General features: G+C 43.0%; 1 protein-coding gene across 3 annotated transcripts; it reads left to right on the top strand.

The window, feature by feature from the left end:
• Positions 1-299: 299 nt before the first annotated feature.
• On the top strand, positions 300-18,299 carry DDX3X (DEAD-box helicase 3 X-linked). Of its 3 annotated transcripts, none has more exons than XM_061359339.1 (17): positions 300-467; positions 3,035-3,092; positions 4,153-4,203; positions 8,875-8,998; positions 10,201-10,341; positions 10,420-10,519; positions 11,039-11,174; positions 11,598-11,683; positions 12,306-12,404; positions 12,480-12,640; positions 12,827-12,971; positions 13,096-13,240; positions 13,555-13,736; positions 13,828-13,945; positions 14,389-14,545; positions 15,293-15,417; positions 15,770-18,299. In XM_061359339.1, exons 1-17 carry the CDS (start codon positions 423-425, stop codon positions 15,850-15,852), a joined length of 1,956 nt encoding a protein of 651 aa, XP_061215323.1. In that variant the 5' UTR covers positions 300-422; the 3' UTR covers positions 15,853-18,299. The 3 variants fall into 3 exon arrangements, with proteins under 3 accessions (XP_061215323.1, XP_061215322.1, XP_061215324.1); XM_061359338.1 differs by having other exon boundaries at positions 301-467; positions 15,290-15,417; XM_061359340.1 differs by lacking the exon at positions 4,153-4,203 and having other exon boundaries at positions 301-467; positions 15,290-15,417.
• Positions 18,300-22,509: the final 4,210 nt, after the last annotated feature.

Genomic DNA, 22,509 nt, shown 5'->3' with positions numbered 1-22,509 from the left:
GCGGTATCGCCAGCAAAAGCTCGGGAGACTCAGCGGGTGCCGCGCGGGGCCCTAAGATATCGCGAGATCTCCGTAGCGCCCTTCACCAGCACGCTGAACTGCGATTTGGGGGGGACAGGAATGATCTCAGATCTCGCGATAGTTCCACGGCAGGGCCGGTTTCTCTCGCGATAGCGCCGTTGCAAGTGTGGGGGAAGGCAGCGCTCCGGTAGGGGCGGTAGCGTGCGCGCTGAAGTCAGCGCGCGCCGCCGGGCAGGGCCAGGCGGGGGGCGGGGACTATATAAAGGCCGGGGCCGAGGTGGGGGGGGCTCAGTCAGGAAAGCGATCCGTAAGGGGGCGAGCAGCAGTTAGCGGCGAGTTCCCGGCCCGGCCAGTCTGAGTTTCTCGAGGCGGAGCGGGGCACCCCGAGACGATCTCTCGTTATGAGTCATGTGGCTGTAGAAAATGCCCTCAGTCTAGACCAGCAGGTGAGGCACGGGCCCGCAATCCGGTGGGAGGCGGCAGGCCGCTCCGTTAACCGGAGTGTAGCGGCGGGAGGGGAGGCGCGGAGGAGGCCCCGTGTGGGCGAGGCAGGGGCAGTGGGAGAATTTGGATTCGTAGCATGGGGCTTACTTGGCTCCTCTCTAGCTGGCGGCTACGTCGTGGTTGCCCTCATTCCTCACCTCGAATTTTTAGTAGGCAACCCCACCTTTTTCCACCTCACTGTGGCCCCCGCCCCCCAGCGCGGCCGTTCTGGGGCGCTTTCGATTGTTGCGCAGTTCCCGTTGCCCGGCCCCTCGCACCGCGTTGTGTTTACTCCTTCAGGGGCGCCTCGTCGCCGCAGCGGCGAAGGGGGTGGGGGGCGGGCGGAGGGCACGGGAACAACCGGACTCCCGCTTCATCGGCGTGCCAGGGTCTGCGCCTGCCCCCCGCGGCCTTCTCGCCACGCTCCAGGCCCGGCTTTTGTGTGGCTGAGAGCAACGATGGTAACGTTGGCTGCCGGGACCCCTGGCGGCGGCGGCGGGAAACGGCCCCGCGCGCGAACCGGGGAGGTGGGGGGAGCGGGGGAAGGAGAAGGAGGGGGCAGGGAGAAAGAGACGCTAAATGGCGGCCATTGTGCTTGTAACGGGGCGAGGTGGGGGGTGGGGGAGGCCGGCACTTTGTGCAGGGGAGGGGGATGGCGGAGGGGGCGCTGGCGGCCGCCTTTGTTCGAGCTGCGTCAGCGGCGGGCGGCTGCCTGTCTTTCGCGGTCTTACCTCCGGTTCCCGTGGGCCCTAGTGACGCAGTTGTGCTTGGGATGAGGCCCGCGTGTGTCCGGGCGGCTCCCGGGCCCACGGTGTTGTTATTTGCCTTCCCTCCCCCCCCCCCTTTCCTTTTTCTTTTTTTTTTCTTTATTTTTTTCTTTTTTTTCTTCCCCTCCCCCTTTCCTCCTGATCGCTACGTCTTCCACCGCCCCCCCCCCCGCCTCTGCGGGCGGAGTCAGGCGCAGGCCCCTGCCCAGTGTGGAGGGGATAGATGGTTATCTAATTGCCGGAACGGGGGGGCGGGGGAGAGGGCCTTCGTGTTGTAGCGAGACCCAGGGCGGGCAGCTGGCGGGGCAGGACAGCGCTAGTCCTCGGCGTCTTGCCGGCGTCAGGCGGCCGCTGCTCTGGAGTCTTAGGCGAAGTAGGTCAGGGACCCGGGCCTTACTTCCCCCCCTTCCTCCACCCTTCTCCCTTTCTCCCCCCCTCCCCCGATAGCACGTGACGGGTGCCGAATTAGCTGGGCGGCTGCGGCTGCTCCCTGCTGCGCCGAAAATCCCAACCCGCAGTGCCGGCTCCACCGCCGCACTGAGATGGCGGCCGCGCTGGGCTTTGCTGCTGCGCCATTTCTGAGAGCAGGTTCTGGCAAGCGTTGCTCCCCGCCGTGGAGATGTTGAGAGTCCAGTGCGAGAAGGTTTAGGGCATCGCTTCTGTTAACTGCCCCTAGAGAGCCACTTTCACCTGGTGGAGAGTCTTTGCTTACTGTTCAAATAAGAATTGGGCTTTAAGCTCATGTTGATGCTTGGATCAGCTAGAGATCAGATTTTAAGTAGTAGCTTTGCAGAGAGTAATACAACTCCTGCAATGAGAGGATTTTTCAGTGTGTCCTAAATGGCACCACACGCAACTGAACACTTAAAAGGAAAGTGCCTTGGTTTCTTTGCTTTGGATTGGTTCACCTCATATTGGAAGACACTTTTGTGCAGTTGGTACTGCATAAAATCTAATTGTATTTAAGCGCGTCTTATTTTTTCCGAGGAAGTTTCTAGTTTGCCATGCAGGCAAACAGCTGTAATAAGTTGGTGCTTTAAGCTATCTGAGTTGCTCGATGCCTTCTGCTGAAAAAAGTCCGTACTGTGTTTGACTTAAAACATTTGGGTTAATTTGCAGTAGTGCCTGAGCTGAAATACCTTTTGGTAGACTTTACTCTGAGTCTGAAGGCTGCAAATGAAGTTTTAGAAAAGCAGATGCGAAGTGTGCTTGTCGAATTAATTGTAGGAAGAAGGTCACGTGATGTTTTTGGAGCCTAGCTGCCTCAAACATGAAGACAGTAATGTTCTGGTAGTGTTAATGCAGACACTCAGAGGATTTCTTTCAACTGCAAGTGAAGTGCCTGACTAAATTTGTATTATTTGGGCTGTAGCTCCAAATTGTGTGTGTGTGGGGGGAAGTTGATCTCAGTCAGAATGCACTTGAGTGGACTGAAAGAATATTTTAAATGTCTGTTCAGTCTGCATACAGTGTTTGTAGAAGTGTGTGGTATTTGATTTGGGGAGTGTGAGGTAACTCATTTGGTCTTGCCTGCTTGCCCATCTGGTTTGTGGTGGTGGATATGAAGACACTTGAAAATGGTATGGGCTTGAGTGCCGACTTTTTGGTTCTTGTTTACAGGAGATGTAGCTGGCACTATAGACAAACTTCTTTGCAGCAATAACTAGATGGAGCACTGTTTGCTCTTGATAAGCAAAAGGGCTTTTTGTATCTTAGCATAAATCTGTAATACAACATGTTGATATTTGTTTTATTTCTTTCAGTTTTCTGGTCTAGACTTGAATTCCTCAGACTCTCAGAGTGAAGGAAGCTCTTCAAGCAGTAAGTACATGCAAGTTCTCAGTTTTACAAACACAGTTTAAAAATCAAGGGTTTTGTAGCTGTGAAATGAATTTCTGAAACCAGAATTTGCAGAGGATGATGGGAAGAACTGGGGAGGTTGCCAGTGAAGTTTGGTTTGAAAGTGCTGTATACTTAGGTATGAGCACTTAATTTAGTAGTGGTATGGCATGTGTATAAGTACTTAAGTGACTTGAGACAATTTTTCCTGTTCTAAGGTTTTCTGTTGCGTCTAGTCAAACAGTGGAGGCTACTGATCATACTACTATTAAGATAATCTGTTTTCTCAAAATATCTATATATTAGTAGCTAGAGTTTGAATGCTGGTAAAACTTTTAACTGTACTAATCTTGGTGGAGTAGAAACTGCAATCCCTGAAATGCAAGGCTTAATTCTGTACATTAGGAAGACATGAATCTTCCTGGAATTCACATTCAGCTTGTGCCTGGTACGTTCTGATTGATGTTGCTTAGCAGACAGATGCTTCTGGATTGTAAATGAAGAATGCTATTCAGAAGCAATTACATGTGGCTTCTGGTTTGATCTGAGCTGAACTGTAGGGGATAGTTGAATTCAAGGGGAAGGAAAGATACTGGTAGTGTTCTTGTGAGTGCCAGTACTTAGATGACACAGTGAAAATTGTAAGCTACTCAAATATCTGGCACTAGCTTATGCCTTAATGAGTTCTAGGAAGACAGGCTTTCGTCATAAACACTTTTAACATCCATAAAGGGCTTGTATGACTTGGTCAAATAAATAGCAAAGATATTTGTGTCTTTAAAAAACAACAAAAACACGCCCCAAAAAACCAAAAACCAAGCCACACCACATAACTGTGCAGGAACTTAAATCTTCACTGCATTGGTCAGCCTTGCTGTATTAAAGGAGTCTCATTTAAAGATGCTGTAAAAGGCATTAAAGCCTGTGAGGCAGACAATCTTTTTTTTTTTTAATGTTTGTAACAAGGGCTTTTGCTGAAGGACTAGTGTCTCAAATAGGTAATGCTGCAATTTTGTAATGTTACTTTTCTTTTGTCCTTTAGAAGGCCGATACATTCCTCCTCACTTGCGGAACAGGGAAGCTTCAAAACAGGGTGCGTATCAGAAATGCAAGGCATCACTTGCATTCTTGGCCTCCTAAATCTCTGGAACAGGCAGTTAAAGGCTTTGATAATGCTGTTATAGGTGGTTGTACAGACTGGTTGACTGTTCTCTGCAAAACACTGCAACTTAATCTTGTGCATTAGTGTGCCATTCTTAGTTCCTTCACCAAGTTGTACTCACTTAAGTTCAGTACGTGATTGGCAAAATAACCTTCCATATCTCATTAAGCAGTCAACTGACTAAAGCAAGATGGGGTCTCCTGTCTTAGCTTGACTAGCTCTGAAATTTTGAGAATTTTAATGGATTTAAGGGGTACCAGTTTCTGTTGCTGACTGATGTGTAACTTGTAGTAATTGATTGCTTAGTATAAACAAATAGCACAGTTTCACTTTGTAAATGGATGTTTACACAGATTGCTCTTAACTCTGGGGAGCATGAGAAACCAGTTGAGAGGCTGTCTTTATTTAGCTTCTTGCAGCTTTTGTGGAAGTCCATGAGAGTCCTTTTTTCAGGAGGAAATGCAGGATGCTGGTGAAGGAAACAGGAAACATGACCTGTGTTGGTCTTATTTACATGGGGGTTCTCAGAAATGGCCTTTGTATCTTGCATTCTATTTTCTAAATGGAAGAGAATGAAGAAGAAATGTTTTATGGAGTGATTTGGTGAAGTAAGATGCGAAGATTGCCGATGCTGCAGCATGCATTATTGTCTAATGACTTGTATAGACACTAAAGAAACGTTTCCTCTGACATCTGTTGAGATACTGCAGAGGAGCTCAAATACTTCCTTCTATGCAGCAATTTAAGGCATTGAAAGTCTCATAGTATGGGAAGACTTTGATCTCAGCTATTGCTAAAGCAGCAGACTTTCACAGATAGTCTTTTCAGTACTGCAAGAGGGCTTCATTAAGACCGGGTGGGAGGAGACTATTGAAATAAATGCTCATAGTACCTGGGGAGCCTATGTAACTTTAAATTTGACTAGATGAAAAACATTTCATTCTAATTTTACTCCATTTGAGGAAACATCAGGTTTTTTGCGTTTCTGTTTTTTGAGCTTTTGTGTTTTTTTTTTTTTTTGCTTGTTTGTTTCTGTTTTTGGTCTGTCTTTTGCATGTGTCCGAGCTATTGTAGTGTGTATATGCATTTGTGTCGTCGGAGGGGAGAGGGGGTGATTTTTATCCTAGAAGAAGCATGGCCTGAAGCACCAAATGATGAACAGCCTGTTACCGGAGCTCAGTATTTTGGGGAAAGTAGAGGGGTTGTTCTGCAGTTCAGTGCTCTGGAAGTTCTTAGTTGCATAAACCTCATATGTGGGCAGTCTTTCCAGGAATAGCTAACTAAATCTGAGGGGAATTTGTAGGTTTCTGAAAAGCAGGGAACAACTTAAACTTGGCTTGTAAACATTTGCTGTACATGTATTTCCTTTCCCTATATGGTAATTTGTACTAAATTCTGGTTTTTGTGGGGAGGATACCAGATAGAATCATAGAATAGTTAGGGTGGAAAGGATCTTAAGATCATCTAGTTCTAAAACCCCTGCCATGGGCAGGGACACCTCACAGTAAACCATGCCACCCAAGGCTCTGTCCAGCCTGGTCTTGAACACCACCAGGGATGGAGCATTCACAACTTCTGGGCAACCCATTCCAGTGCCTCACCACTCTAACAGGAAAGGATTTCCTCCTTATATCCAATCTAAACTTCCCCTGTTCAAGTTTTAACCCATTACCCTTTGTTTTATCACCACAGTCCCTAGATACAGAAGGATACTTTAGTCTTAACCCTTGAGTTCATATCATGACCTATTATGTGTAGGATTGTCATTGGCCATTATGTGCAAGACCATAGTTCAGACACTGCATTGTACATGTGATTAGTTTGGCTTTTCTGAGAGCTTCAAGCTTCACCATGCAAAAAGCTATAGAAGTCTTGAAACTAATTTGACACATGGTTTATTCAATTATTAGAACATAGGCTGCCACCTTCCTTTGGGGTAGACATCACATTTCAAAGCTTCCTTTAAGTGTGGTTGAGTATCATATCACTAAACTCGTGGCTCCCTGTGACAAGCTTCGTGATGGTTAAATTGAAAAGCTGCAACTCCAGGCCCCCCTGCTGCGAAGGAAAATGGGTATCATCAGTACAGGGATCTAAAGCTGAGATGTTTTATAGGGTGGTTTGGTGTCTGTTACGTGGTTGTACTTTCGTAAAAGTTATGTTTGCTTCTGTTATTTACATCTAAATTAACACTTGCTTCTTTGGCTGTGTTGAAGTTGTTCTGTCTTGCTAAATACTCCAATCAGCAGCTTGTAAAGATTGCATCAGGGGTTTTTTCAAGGTATAGCGAGTAACAGTCAGGAGATGTTGGATAACAGTGGTATTTGACCATACAATAAAGTTGTTGATGCAGCCTTACAAGTGTAGTAACCTGATAAAATGTTCTTGGATGTAAAAATCAGTCTATTTGGAACCATATTACAGTAATCTAGTAGAATTGCCTTGCTTGCGTACCACAACCTTGTGGACTTCTGTGGTAGTGTTAACTAACTTTATTTAAAAATTTGAATTTCTTGTCCTGTGTGGAGTTCCGTTAGATGTTCTCTAGACACAAATAGTGTATAGTTTCTACCTTGTGATTCTAATTTTCCTCTGTAGCTGATGATGATATAGGAATTCATAGACACCATTAAAGTTGCACAATTGGCTTAATTGCAGCCAAAGAAATCACTTAAGGCTGTGGACTGATACTTCAGGATCAGTTATTTCCTGTGTTCATGAAGAACTGAGCATATTTCAGTAGGTATTGACAGGGGAAGGACACTAAGGGATGTAAAGTGTTTCTGTTTTAAACTACTGCATTGCTTGCTTCAGCATGTTCTTTCCATACACCTGGAGATCTGTCCCTCTTGTAATACACATCTGCTGCTTTTTACCTGGGAACAAGAGAGTACATAACTGCAGGAAGTAACAGTATGCATAAGAATGTCTTTAGGTTACTTAATGTCAGATCTGTTTATATGGAGCTTGGTATGCAGGCCTGCCTAGTCTAAAATGTCTTGCTTCCGTGAGCTTGACTTGATAACACCAAGTCTTGTTGTCATGTTATTTTCTTGTTAAACTTGCTGGAAGATGCTCTTGGGTATTTAAAGTCTCACCTGATCTATATAGTAGGTCAAGGAGTAGCTGTTAGAACTTAAGAATGTTACAGAATGCAAATTAAAATGCTGACTGAGGATAAGTTTTGGCAAGTCTACCATTCTTTATGGGTGCAATAACTTAAAAATTTCTTTGGAAGCTCATTACCTTACTGAACTCCAGATTTATCCCTTTGGTGAGAAATGTGTGCTGGATTTAATGCAGGCTTTTTCTTAACCAACTCCCCTTTTTTCCCACCTCAGTGTTTTTTGAGAATTTCCTGATAATTCTTGCATGGTCTTGTGATCATCCTTTGCTTTAGAGAAGTCAAACTCTATGGTCTGTCATGTGTTGTCTCAGTGAATTTGCTTTAGATATATTTTGCCATGTGTTCTACATCATGATTTCTTATGCTAGCTGGTTGCTTTGAGGTGACTTGTATGGCTTGGACCTCTGTTCTCTGCCCATCCACAAGTAAAATCAAAATAGGAATACCAAAGGGAATTAATGGTCCTAATGGTCAAGCAGGGTGTGTGTATACAGGTATTTGTTAAAGACTTGGCCTCAGAGTTGCTGTGCTACCTTAAAGGAAAATGTGGCAAAGTAACAGCTTCAGAAACTACTGTAAGATAGATGAGTAAGCTGACTTTTGTATGTTATTTGGACTATATAATTTCAGAATCATAGAATAGTTAGGGTTGGAAAGGACCTTAAGATCATCTAGTTCTAACCCCCCTGCCATGGGCAGGGACACCTCACACTAAACCATGTCACTCAAGGCTCTGTTCAGCCTGGACTTGAACACCGCCAGGGATGGAGCATTCACAGCTTCCCTGGGCAACCCGTTCCAGTGCCTCACGACCTCTGCAGTAAAGAACCTTCTCCTTGTATCCAATCTAAGCTTCCCATGGTTAAGTTTGAACCCATTACCCCTTGTCCTATCACTACAGTCCCTAATGAAGAGTCCCTCCCCAGCATCTTTATAAGCCCTCTTCAGGTACTAGAAGGCTGCTATGAGGTCTCCACGCAGCCTTCTCCAGGCTGTGAACAGCCCCAACTTATTCAGCCTGTCTTCATACTGGAGGTGCTCCAGTCCCCTGATCACCCTCATGGCCCTCCTCTGGACTTGTTCCAAGAACTTTGGATACCTTTCTGAAACTTCTCAGACTTCATAGAAGATCTTAGTTTAATACACCCTTTTATTTTTGTTTTCTTTCTAATTAGAAACTAATTAGTAGAATTAATAGAAACTGCTGTCATTACAGCTGTTGTTAGGTCTCTTGACATGATGATGTACCCCAGTAATTTTAGTGTGGTTTGAAAGTTACTCATTACCAAAATCTGGGTTTAGATACTTTTCTAAACAAGCTACAGACAACTTTCTCCTGCATTAATGAAGTAATTATGGTGTTCCTGATGTTCTGTCAGAAGTCTCTCTCTGTGAAGTTAATTCATCCTTAAGAACTAAACTAGGATTCTTAAGTAGACCATATAATGTATAGCTAAAATACCCTTTTCTGCCAGGTTTTGATAGCGGTGGCTGGAGTTCTAGCAGAGACAAGGATGCATACAGCAGCTTCGGTGCACGATCTGACCGTGGAGCAAAATCAAGCTTCTTTGACCGTGGAAATACATCCAGAGGAGGAAGGCAAGTACTTATTTGTCTGGGTGGTGCGTACAAAGTCCGTCTCGATTTTAGTAGTGCATGTGTAATCTTGAGGATAAAGTTAGAGTTCTAGGTGTGAATGACAGGATAAAGTAGGAGGAACCTGGGAGGGGAGCAGAAAGTGAGAGAACCTTGCTTTTAAAGCTGCATGAGTTCCAGGATGGGAAAACTGCAGATGTTGAAAAGCGTGTCCTGTAGTCTACCACCAGCCACTCACTGGCAGCTGTAGTGACTTGCTGACCTTAACATTCCACCAAAAGAGTGCTAGATGGATGGCTGCTTCCAGAAAAAATCATGAACTGTTTGGAACATATCAAATATATGAAAACAGATTTTTTTTTCCCTAATTTCAACATTTTTTCCTTGTTTAAAAAGTGTAGTTAATAAAACTGGGTGAGACTCTTGCAGGTTCTCTACCTTACTTGATCAGTCTTACGCACATCATGCGTTGTATGCACAAGTGTGGTGAGAGTGACCTTTATCGACTAGTAAAGGTGATGGTAGTCCCGTATCCAGAGTTTTCTCAAACATGACTTACCAGACCCAAAAACTTAACAGTTGAGGTAAGGACTTCTTCCACCTTCTTTTTCGGAGTCAGTGGTACAGGTGAGATCATTTATAAAATAATACTGTGACATGTAATTACTGTATTTATTTTGGTCACATTCATGATGGGGGAATAAAGGAACAAATTGCAGCACTCAAGGGTTTTGTCTGGATGTGTGGAACCCAAGTAAAATGAGGGCTGGAGAAAGGGAGGGGGTACCAGATAAGTGTCTCCTAAGGTGTTTTAAGTGGAGCTTCCTACAAAAAATGGTGAAGACTGGGCAACTTAAGCTGCAGCTCTGCTGGCAGATAACTGATCCTTTACATTTGTTACACTTGCCTAAATCAAAATTGTGATAAAAGACTCATTCAGTGTGTTAAGATAACCTAAGCTGTGAAATTATGACAGAGTTGACTGTCCAAGACAGAATGCATGACCTAGTCTGGTGGCTGGGACTACACTCCTTTCAGTTCATGGGTCGGGAAACAAGTACGGATAATCAGGTGACTTTAAATTGTTCTACAGTTGTATATGTGATACACAGAGCATGCACTACTAGGTTATTATAACTTTAATTTTGTACCTCAAAAAGCCCTGTTGCCCAGGAATGGTGGCCTGACATTCTTGCTGTGTTTAGGTATGAAGAGCGTGGAAGAGGTGGAGACTATGACAGGAGCGGCTTTGGCAGATTTGACCGTGGTGGGAATAGCCGCTGGTCTGACAAATCAGATGAAGATGACTGGTCAAAGCCTCTTCCCCCAAGTGAACGACTGGAACAGTAAGTAGTGCACATAGTGTAAATTCATATGACAGAGTCAGTTGATACGTCTTGCAAGTAAAATACTTCTGTTTGCAGGGAGCTATTTTCAGGAAGCAATACTGGCATTAACTTTGAAAAATATGATGATATTCCCGTTGAAGCAACAGGCAGCAACTGTCCTCCACATATTGAAAGTGTAAGTTGGTTGGTTGTTTTTTGGGTTTTTTTGGTGTTTTTTTTATAAGTCTGGTTTGCTGATGTATTTAATAGTGACTATTACTTGATGTCATGCTGTCTTAAGTTGAGGGAGAAAAGGAGATGTTGTTTTGCCTTCCTACAGATAAGCTGTTTTTCAGAGGAGGGATGTATGTAATGAGCTAAGACATAAGAGCACTTATGTAAGCATGTTCAGTTAACACACACAGGTCACTTGCAGTTTACTTGTCTTGAAACAGTAAACATGTAAAGAAGTGAGAGTGCTTGGGGGAGGTGGTGTAGTCTGTACTTCCGTGCTTTTTGAGGATCATTTGTGGTTGGACTAAGTAGCTAGCAGACTCTTGGTAACTTGTTCTTGAGTATCCGTAAATGTAATAGGCAAGCTCTGTAGTAAGAGATGAATCAAAAGCTACTTTACAAATGACTTCTTAGACTGAATGTTGTGCCATGGTTGCTGAAGGGAAGCATCCTCATGCTACTCATTTTAAATATCTTTCAGTTCAGTGATGTTGACATGGGAGAAATTATTATGGGAAACATTGAGCTCACACGCTACACCCGTCCTACTCCAGTCCAGAAACATGCAATACCTATTATTAAAGAAAAGAGAGACTTGATGGCCTGTGCTCAGACAGGTAAGTTAATAACTCTACTTTTCAGTTTCTAGTAGGAATAGGGTCTTGTATTCCTCAAGCTGCAGGTAAGAAGTCTCTAAGTAGTGCTTTCTTAAGAGTATACTAAAATACCTGCAGTGATGGAAACTAGCTGGCTTTATTCTTGAAACTGCTTCAGATGTGCCTTGACTGTGTTTACTGCATTTGTCCATAGAGAAATGATCGTGGTTCAAATCACATTCACCTTGCTGTTTTGTGGTGCAAAGTGACAAGTCTTCTGTAGAGAAACTCTGCTGGCAAAGGAGTGCATTCCATTGGCATAGGCAGTATCCATATACTAGTGCAGATGTTACTGGGTATATGCTGGTGGTACAAAATTAGTGCTGTAGCTGATAACACAGTAGCTTTGAAAATGACTGTTAATACTGAATTGTATCTTAATAGGGTCTGGGAAAACAGCTGCGTTTCTTCTGCCGATACTGAGCCAGATCTATGCAGATGGCCCTGGTGATGCCTTGAGAGCTATGAAGGCAAGTACCTAAACTTCAGTCTTGGGAAAGCTATGACCAATGTGTATTTTTGCCCTGTATGTTGATATCTGCTACTGAACACAATAGATGGTCTTAAATGTCATCATTATTTTGGGTAGGATAGGTAAGCTGCTTGCCTTCTAAAAGACAGGCTATTCCCCTTGAAAAAAATACAGGCTGTGAAACCTTTTTTTCTTCCTAAAGAGCTGTTACCTGTAACTAATTGCTTATGAGTGTTTTTCGTTGTTGCCTGGGCTTTAAAGATGCTTCCCTTTCTACAGAAAACTTCTGAGGTCACACATGTGTATGTTGTAGCGACTTCAGGATAGGAAGTAACAGGTTTTATACAGCTATTTCTCAGGTGCTTAAGTTAAAGTAACAGTGAAGGTTGTAGACCTGAGCATTGTGTGGCTTTGTGACTGTTAACATACTAACCAACAGCTGAATCTTGGGTACTGTAGTAGGGGGGTCTTGAGATGCACTGCTTAAAACAAGTTGGCTTTCAGTCATGCTTTTTCTTGTTAAGACAAACTTGGTGACCCATCTTCATTATTGCCTATAACAGCTGTTCTAATTTCCTCTTGTATTTGAGGAATTCAGAGTGTTTCTTCTTACTCTTCAGGAGAATGGGAGGTATGGGCGCCGCAAGCAATATCCAATCTCACTGGTCTTGGCTCCCACTAGAGAACTGGCTGTGCAGATCTACGAGGAAGCCAGAAAGGTATATCTAGGAGTTCATCCTTCTAAAAATGCATAAGTATAGTTTTCCTTTGGGCTAATTTACTTTGCTTTGTAGTTTGCATACCGTTCCAGAGTTCGTCCCTGCGTTGTATATGGTGGTGCAGACATTGGTCAGCAGATACGTGACTTAGAACGTGGATGTCACTTGCTTGTAGCAACTCCAGGACGACTGGTTGATATGATGGAGAGGGGAAAGATTGGACTGGATTTCTGCAAGTAAGTAAAGTGTTCTTGGCCACATACAAGTGTTTTAGCAGCTGGAAACTGTACCTTCTAAAGTGAGATTTGGGCTTAATGACCCAAGTTCTGGCTTTTGGACTATAAATACCTAGTTGAGAACTTTGGTGCTGTGTTACAGATTAAAGAAAAAGCTCTGAAGAATAACTTTTTATTATTATTTAGGTACCTAGTGCTTGATGAGGCTGACAGAATGCTTGATATGGGGTTTGAACCTCAAATTCGTCGAATTGTTGAACAAGATACTATGCCACCAAAGGGGGTTCGTCATACCATGATGTTCAGTGCTACTTTCCCCAAGGAAATCCAGGTACTTGACAAAGTTTTGAAAATCTTAAGAGCTCACAGGCCAGATTTCAGCCCTGGAAGGCATAAAAAAAAAAAGCTGATTGGATTTTTTTTTTGTGTGTGTGTGTCAATCTTCTCTTTTTTAGATGCTTGCTCGTGACTTCCTTGATGAATATATCTTTCTGGCTGTAGGCAGAGTAGGTTCTACATCTGAGAATATCACACAGAAAGTAGTATGGGTGGAAGAGTCAGACAAACGATCGTTTCTGCTTGACCTGCTAAATGCCACAGGTAAAAACTACTTTCAGATAAGCAAATAAGGCAAAGTTCTGATGAGGCAAATATAGTGACTCAAGTAATAAGCACTTCTATTGAGTAGATAAATAAAAGGGTGTTTCCTTCAAATGTAATGAATATAGTACGCTGGCTAGATGATGGTTTTAAGTGGATATAAGCTCTTCTGGTAATATGGAATGGGGGGGAAGCTCTAGTATTTTCAGTTTAGAATAAACAGAAGTGGAGAACTGAAACTGCCTTTTACCACATGGTGGAGTCAAAGTTATTTGCACAGCTCCTTTGCTAACCCATGCTTCAATTATTGTTAGGCAAGGATTCCTTGACTCTGGTGTTTGTGGAAACTAAAAAGGGTGCAGATGCTCTTGAGGACTTCTTGTACCATGAAGGATATGCCTGTACAAGTATACATGGAGATCGTTCTCAGAGGGACAGAGAGGAAGCACTGCATCAGTTCCGTTCGGGCAAGAGCCCAATTCTTGTTGCCACAGCAGTAAGTAAAATCAATGACACTTGAGCCAGTAAGCATATTTACTTGGCCTGGGGAATTTTACTAAGATTTGATTTAATCTTTTAACCACTAGGTAGCAGCAAGAGGACTGGATATCTCAAATGTAAAGCATGTCATAAACTTTGACTTGCCAAGCGACATTGAAGAGTATGTACATCGTATTGGTCGTACAGGCCGTGTAGGAAACCTTGGTAAGTATGGGAAAGAATTTTCATAGACAGTACTTCATACCCAAGTTTATAGTTGTACTGCCTTGGCTAAGCAGCAAATTCCAAGTAAGTATTTGAGAGAAGCCCATGTGCTGCCTTCTGTGACTAGGAACTGGTTAATGCTGTCTAGCCAGTGTGGAAAGTAACCTGTTCCTTTAGCTAGTGGTTTTGTTGCTGTTAATAAGCTCTGATACAACACGTAAGCTTGGTATCTTGTGTTTGTAAGACTCCTGTGCTTAGCCAAGGGTTTTGTGACTAGCTGTGGTGGAGTAATGGTCTTAAATGGCTTTCTCTTCAGGTAATTCTAGTGTTCTGAAGCTTGGCAGTAAGGAATCTGATTCTAGTCACAGCTGCAGGTGGAGTGTGGAATTGGTTTAAGTGCTGTAGTGTACTTGTGTGGGGCTAAAACTGAATGTTTGCTTCAGGTCTTGCCACCTCATTCTTCAATGAGAGGAACGTAAACATTACCAAGGACTTGCTCGATCTTCTTGTTGAGGCTAAGCAAGAAGTACCATCTTGGCTGGAAAACATGGCTTATGAACAGCATCACAAAGGAGGTGGCAGCCGTGGACGATCTAAGAGGTAATGGTAACAACTTTGGCTAAACGTATACTGAATCCATTACGAGAAGCAGTCCTCTGACTTGCTTTCAGTCTAGTAAAGGGAAGGCAAACCAGTGGAGCCTAAACTGTGAGTTAAGTGCATCAGGAAGTGACAGCTTGATATGAATGGTTTCGTTCTATCTTATCAGGCAGTTAATCTGTGAGATGTTCTCCTCTTAAGCAGACAACTAGATACTGCTGAGGTAGAATGACATCAGCAAAAATGGCTTCAGAATTCCAAAAGCACTTACTAGTAATGCAGATCTGCATGTGCTAGAAATATGCCTTCAGCAGCAGTTATTTTGCTGTTTAGGAGGAGGTAATGTATGCCACCTGACACAAAATGGAAAATGCATGAGGGTTGGACTGCAGATGTGAGGCCACTTGTAAAGTAGTCTGAGGAAACCTAAAAATGCTTTATAAGCTGGTAATAGAAAGCTGTGTTCAATGGCTTAATGGGTTAGGAGGAGAAACAACCCTTGATGCAACCCATGATGCAACCACATGAATTACAGCTGTTTTGGGTGTGTTTTTTTTCTTCCATCTGGAATGCCTTTTCCAGATAGCATCGGGATGCTTAATAAAGCTTGCTGAACTTAACACACATACAAGTCACTGGCCAGCTGCAGTTGGTAACCAGAGCTGAAGAAATTTAGTACTTAAATCTCAACGTCTGCAGTTCTTAAAATACCATTGACTTAAGTCTTTTTTTTTCTTTATACAGCAGTAGGTTCAGTGGAGGATTTGGTGCCAGAGACTATCGAACAAGTAGTGGTTCTGGTAGCAGTAGCTTTAGTAGCAGTCGATCAACCAGCAGCCGCAGTGGAGGAAGTGGCAGCAGAGGATTTGGAGGTAAGAAAAATTGGGTAGGGAGTGCTGGAAAATTGAAAGTCATATCCACAATGCTTGGCCTGTAGTAAGACTTAAGGAGATAATGTTTAAATACGAGGCCAGCTGGTGCTTGCTGTTTCTCAAAGTCTCAACATCGTCCTTGGATCTAGACTAGAGCAAGTTACCTGTCTTTGCTTAATTTGATGCTACCTATCTTTCCAGCACTTCAGTTTAATGTTGTGCATTTAACAGTACTTCTGGGTGTATTATGTTTAATAGACAGTAGATGTCTGTGCCCTAGGCTGTTTTCTTGTTGGGAAGGCACAAGTCTTTAACAGGTTAATTAAGCATCACTTTCTCTTGCCTTTCATAGGTGGTGGTTATGGAGGCTTCTACAACAGTGATGGATATGGAGGAAACTATAACTCCCAGGGGGTTGACTGGTGGGGCAACTGAATCTGCTTGCAGCAGATACCCTACCAAACAAGCTAATATGGAAACCACATGTAACTTAGCCAGACTATACCTTGTGTAGCTTCAAGAACTCGCAGTACATTACCAGCTGTGATTCTCCACTGAAATTTTTTTTAAGGGAGCTCAAGGTCACAAGATGGAAACAAAGGAACAAGTAGCCCTATCTTGAAGGTGGTTTTGAAGACTCTATTGCTGTAGTCAGGATTAACTCCCCTCCCACCCATCCCCACCCAGAAACTGCATTTTGATTTTGTGACTGAGGATCATTTGTTTGTTAATGTACTGTGCCTTTAACTTTAGACAACTTTTATTTTGATGTCCTGTTGGCTCAGTAATGCTCAAGATATCAATTGTTTTGACAAAATAAAAATTACTGAACTTGGGCTAAAATCAAACCTTGGCACACAGGTGTGATACAACTTAAACAGGAATCACTGATTCATCCATAATACTACAAAGAAAAACTTATGCGGTAGCCTGCATTAGGGCTTTTGGTATCTGCAGATTTGAAAAATAAAAACATCTTGAAGCATATCAAAGCAATTAGTTTCTAATGTGGCAAAACTGTACTAAGTTAAAGTTCTGATTTGCTCACTCTATCCTGGATAGGTACTTAGAACCTGATAGCCTTTAATAAGCCATTCCAGTCATGATGAGATGATGTATGGATACATGCATACATTAAAAGCACTGTTTTTGAAGTTAATGCAAGCAAATACAGCAATTCCTTTTTCAATATTTAGGCAGATCATTAATGTGAGCTAGCCAAATGTGGGCAGAACATTACAGGGAATGTTTAAAGGTCTGATAACTTGAAATAGTTTTTAGGAGAATTCATCTACTTAGACTTTTTAAAATGCCTGCCATATGAAATTGAAATGGTAGAATGGCTGACCATGGCAGTGATTGGTCCTCCTTAGGGCCTGACTGAATTTTTGGTCTAATAACGCATGCTAGTGTTGATGTTTTTTGGTCAAGAGGGTATGAACAGGAAGAATTATGCAGCAGGCTTTATTTTAATGCAGATTCACATTACTCTGTTCAAGCTGCGTGGAGATGTTGAACTGGCTTACTGTAGACTTTGTAAAATGGCTCCAGAAGAGTAACAAACAAACCTGAGATCACAGAGGTTGGAAATGTACATAAACTGCACAAGGTTTCAATTCTGCTATTAAAGTGCAGTTTTAGTCAGTTTTAGTTGCATAGGTTTCCATTGTATTTATAGTCTGTTTATGCTAAATCTGGCCAAAGATAAGTATTGTCCACCAGAAAAACGCCTCTGCCACGTGGGATTTCTGTGCTGATTTTGTGGCCGGAACCGTTAACAACTAATCTACAGTGGCACAGGAAAATGGCAAAAATCTCCTAAAGTGCAATAGATTTTTTCAAGTGTATTGTGCCTTGTTCTAAAACTTTTATTAAGTAGGTGCACTTGACAGTATTGAGGTCATTTGTTATGGTGCTATTTCAAGTCTAGGTTTAGGCCCTTGTACATTTTGCCCATAACTTTTTACAAAATACTTCTTTTATTGCACATTCAGAGAATTTTATATATGTCTTGTGTGCGTGTCCTTAACTTCCAATCTTATTTTGTCTCTTGGAGATTGAACGCAGCTTGTTTAAGGAGAAGGAAATAGATTCTAAAACTTATTTGGGACCATGGGAATGATAGCTGGGAAGAAAACTATTTGCACACGACAGATTTCTAGATACTTTTTGCTGCTAGTTTTGTGTAATATTTATTGAACATTTTTGACAAATATTTATTTTTGTAAGCCTAAAAGTGATTCTTTGAAAGTTTAAAGAAACTTGACCAAAAGACAGTACAAAAACACTGGCACTTGAATGTTGAATGTCACCGTATGCGTGAAATTATATATTTCGGGGTAGTGTGAGCTTTTAATGTTTAAGTCATATTAAACTCTTAAGTCAAATTAAGCAGACCCGGCATTGGCAGTGTAGCCATAACTTTCTGATAGGTAAAACAAAAAATTGGCAACTTAAAATTGAACATGCCAAGGTTTTGATACACTTGTCTTAAGATACTAATGAAACACTTCGAAACACTGATGTGAAGTGTCCAGATTCTCAGATGTTTGTTGCGTGAGTTTTGTTTAGTTGTGTGTTATTTTTTATTTTTTTTCAGTGAATGTCTGGCACATTGCAATCCTCAAAACATGTGGTTATCTTTGTTGTATTGGCATAATCGGTGACTTGTGCATTTTAGCAAGTTTTATCAGCCAGCAATATTTTCAGTTCAGATACAAGGATTCAAAACAATATGCAAGAATGGATTTAAACTTGCTGAATGTGAAAATTGAGTTTCAAGTCACTGTAGGTTTAGAATTGCTTATTGTATTAGTTTAGATGCTAGCACTGCATGTGCTGTGCATATTCTTGATTTTATTAAATAAAAAAGTTGAACTGCACAGTCTACTCATTTGTGAAGCGTCACTCTTCTGGTTTACAAGATTGTAGCCTGACTAGTCTCACGCGTGTGCAACTCTGGAAGCAGGTGGATCTAGTGTGGTGTACATCAGTGTGGTGATCAGTGGCAGCTAGGAGCAGCGTTACAGCTGTAGCATCCTTAAAAGTATGTTGTGCCCCACAGTGTTAGGTACGTGTACAGGTTGTCTAGAGAAACTAACAAAGCAGAGCTGGGACAGATAAGGTTGTAATCCTGTTGCTGTTCCAATAACCTAATAAAAGCTTGCTGAACTCTTGCTCAGGCTTGTTTCCTCAGGCATTCAGTATTGGGTACTTCACACAGTTGTGCTTCTGAACTTGGCAAAGGTGCCTTAGCTTTACATTTGATGCCTTGCCTGTTGATTTTTGCTAGGCAACCTTGCTGAAAACAAGCATGTGTAAGAAGTACAGTGCATGCTCTTTCCTCTCTAAAACAAATGTGCTTTCTCCCTCAGCAAATACATACCCATACTCAGTTTTGGTTTGGTTTTCTAAAGCTAAGCAATGAGATTGAGCTGGAATGAGGTTAAATACTGGAATACTGAAGGGGATACAGTGGAAGGTGTAGGTCCCGTTGTTTCCAGTCTACCTTTGAAGCTAGATTAAAGCTTTGGTTTGTTTAGAAGGAATACAGATCTGTGCTGTCCTGACTGCAGAAGCTGTTGAATTCCCAGTGGAGTAAGGGAGAGGAAAGCAATGCCTGGGAGAAAGTTCACTTGCAACCATGGATCCATGTAGCACACATGGTAAATGGTATCTTCCCTACTTGGTATATTGCTAACCTATACTATGTATGGGCCCTGAAGAACCATGGGAAGGAGGAGATAAGCAGGATGACTCATACAGGGTAGCTTGTTGGAGGACCTGCTTTGGGTGCACTGACTGTGGACCACACTAAATTTACCTGCTCTAGACTTGCACTGATTAACCAATCTCATCGTGCAGGGCTTTGTGTTGTCATGCTATGTCCCTTGGATGTGCAACATGCACCTAAGTACCTTCCCAAAGCTCTAACCTGGCATTTCCTCTCCCCCTACCCTGCATTGTATATCGTGTCGCTAAGGTCTGAGGCAGACAGAACCACAGGTAGGGGATGCACTGAGTGCAGTAATGTGCACCTTGGAGGTGGCCTGTGGGATCTGGAAGTCAAGCTTTGAGTGTAAAGTTTTGTGTTTTCTGCTAGAGTGTGAGTTGTTCCTGGCAAAAGCTGTTCTAGAAAGTGCAGGCATGGCAGAAATCAGGAGGCAGCTTGAAACCACAGGAGCACAGCAGAGCAGCCCTAGGCTAGATCTGTGGGCAGTGCTCTCCAGATGGGGTTGTGAAAGTAGTGGAAGGGTTAGTGTGAAGTATGGGGAGTAAATGAAAACTGAAGTCTGGTGCTCACGTGTGGCAGAAATGCTTGGGAAGATTCTCTTCCATTGAGGCTGGAGAAAGGAACTTCTGGTGATGTGAGGTTGAAATGAGGCTACTGGGGAAATCACAGGAATGAGTGTTGGGACACGTACTGCTAAGAGAAGCAGAGAGCATGTTCCCATGGTGTGAGTTTGTACTTCAGCACTGCAATTACTTGAGTACTGGTAATTCTCTGTGTATTGGGCAGCATAATTTTTTTCCCATGATAAATGGGGAAATAGGTTGGGAGTGGGTGGAGAAAACTGATCCTAAATTGTAAGGTAAAGGCTGCAAAGTTAAATGGTGAAAATGATTACTGATACGCTTTAGACTGTGAAGCTGCATTGTATCATGCCTTCAAAACATGCAGTGTCAGTCCTTGTGTAGTAAATGGCTGCCTATGCTGGTAAGTGGCAGAGGTTGCAGTAAAAAGGCTATGATAAAACCTATTCTAGTTTCTGCCATTACCTGGGACCTGTGCAGATTAGCAGTGGTCTTGAAGCAACATCCATTTGACTGTGGTGACGGGGATGAGAAGGACTCAGATTAATGTTCTGTTGTAGATTTCCATGTAAGATGAAAGCGGGGTTATTGGAGGGGTTTGGATATTGTTAGGTGCAAGCACAAAATCTCTAGCAGTGGTAGAGAGGAAAGCTAACTTGTGCAAGCAGAATGCTGCTGGGGCTTTCAGCACAGCAAGCAAATGAGTTGCGCTGTATACATCATTGAAGCTGTGTGTCTGTAGCTGCCTGAGTTTGTGAATCCTCATCAAATGCAGTGTTCACTGTTGCTCATATTGATCAATGTGTTAGCCTGCAGCTAGTTACAGTCTACATTGTATTACAACTCTCAGGTGTTAGCTCTCTTTGGAGGAAGAGAGCAAAGGACAAGTCTGTAGTTTCATTCCTACTTTGTGGTGAGCTCTTCCACTTCAGTGAACCTAGTTGCACTAGCACGCAAGGACAGTCACAAGACAGTTGTAACTGGATTATTTTGAGGGAAAGAAGATTGCCAAGGCTGTAGAGATGACACCAATTATTGCATGAAACTGTCTTGGTTACCACTTTGTGTCAGAAAACACATGAGTACAGATTCCATCTGGTTCTGCAACCTGGCTGGCTGGTTGAATTATTTGCCTTGTGCATAGCTTTGCTCGCCTGTGGCACTCAAGTAGTCCCAGAAAGTGGTCTGTGTAACTATTACTGTGTTCACAGAAACACTACTTGCCAAGCTGAAATGACTACCTGATGGCTAGCAAAGGTCTAGGCCAGAACCAAGCGTAGGAAAAGCACTCACTGATCTGCCACAATGGGGTCCTGTGCTGCTACCCTCCGTTCTTCCTGGGTATTATTTAGGGAAGGTCTGGAAAGGCTGTCAGTGCTATGCATCTTTTGAGTCTTGGCTGTCCATTTAGGATAAGGGTGGAAGGGAATTGTATATTTGGTCATCTGGGGCACTGCATCTCTGCTGGCAGTTTTTGTAAGCAATTGAAATCCTGCTCTAAACTTTGTGTTTTACCAAGAATATGTTCACTCCTAGTCCTGCCACTTCAGGGGAATTTTACCACGTGTATAATCTGATTTGTTAGCAAAACATACTGCTGTTAAAGGAACGACATTGTTCAAATAGATGTTGAGAGCACAGATTGCACACTGCTGAATCTGATTAATCATCTGTACAGGTTTCAGTTCAGCAACAGCATCAAATTACGTATTTGGTAGGATGAACTTTGTTCCCACTGATGTTTTATATGAACTGGAGTTCTCAAGTCGTGTTTATCACCAAGGGACATACTCTGATAGGCTAGGACTATAGGCTTTACAGGCAAGGCTGAAGTACAATCTGGAGTAATATGTTAGGAATCTGTTGGTGTTATGTGCTTAGTGTAGAAACCCCAAGTGTTGCTTCACAGAGGGACTTGAGTAGCAGAACTTTTTCAGCAGGCAAGTACTGTATCTAATCTTCAGTTGATGACTCAGTGGGAAAGAAGGGGTAGTGATAAATTCGAAAAGGAAAGAGAAAAAAGGGTTAGGCAAAGACACTTCAGGCATCTGTTCCCAGCTGTGCTGCTGATTGGGGTCACCTGGTGCCAGTCACGTTGTCTGCTGCAGCTGATATCCTTGCCTCTTATTTATCCTATCAGTGTGAAACGTCAACTTTTTCAAGCAAGGGCTGCAACATCCTATCCCATCTGTCGTTTCACCTGGGGATTCTAGTTTCTACTTAAAAACAGTAATTAAAAACAAAAACTCACTGCCCAGTAAGAACTGTGGTACACCTTAGCATATTCCTTGATTATTCTAATTTAGAGAAAAGATTCAGAGCAGCCCTGTGGAGAAGGACTTGGGGGTGCTGGTTGATGAGAAAATGAATATGAGCTGGCTTCAGTGTGGGCTTGCAGTCCAGAAAGCCAACCGTATCCTGGGCTGCATCAAAAGAAGCGTGACCAGCAGGTCAAAGGAGGTGATCCTGCCCCTCTGCTCTTGTGAGACCTCACCTGGAGTATTGTGTGTGTGCAGTTCTGGTGTCCTCAACATAAAAGGGACATAGAACTGTTGGAACAAGCCCAGAGGAGGGCCATGAGGATGATCAGGGGACTGGAGCACCTCCTGTATGAAGACAGGCTGAGAAAGTTTGGGCTGTTCATCCTGGAGAAGAGAAGGCTGTGTGGAGACCTCATAGCAGCCTTCCAGTATCTGAAGGGAGCCTACAGGGAGGTTGGGGAGGGACTCTTCATTAGGGACTGTAGTGATAGGTAACGGGTTAAAACTTAAACAGGGG

The sequence above is a fragment of the Neopsephotus bourkii genome, unplaced genomic scaffold (genome assembly GCF_033783945.1).
Source record: "Neopsephotus bourkii isolate Nb327-2 ecotype Australia unplaced genomic scaffold, CSIRO-AGI_Nbou_v1 NB_962, whole genome shotgun sequence".
In the NCBI taxonomy this organism is placed as follows: domain Eukaryota; kingdom Metazoa; phylum Chordata; class Aves; order Psittaciformes; family Psittacidae; genus Neopsephotus; species Neopsephotus bourkii.
The sequence above is the reverse complement of the archived record's forward strand: the minus strand, read 5'-3'. Positions and strand labels throughout refer to the sequence as shown.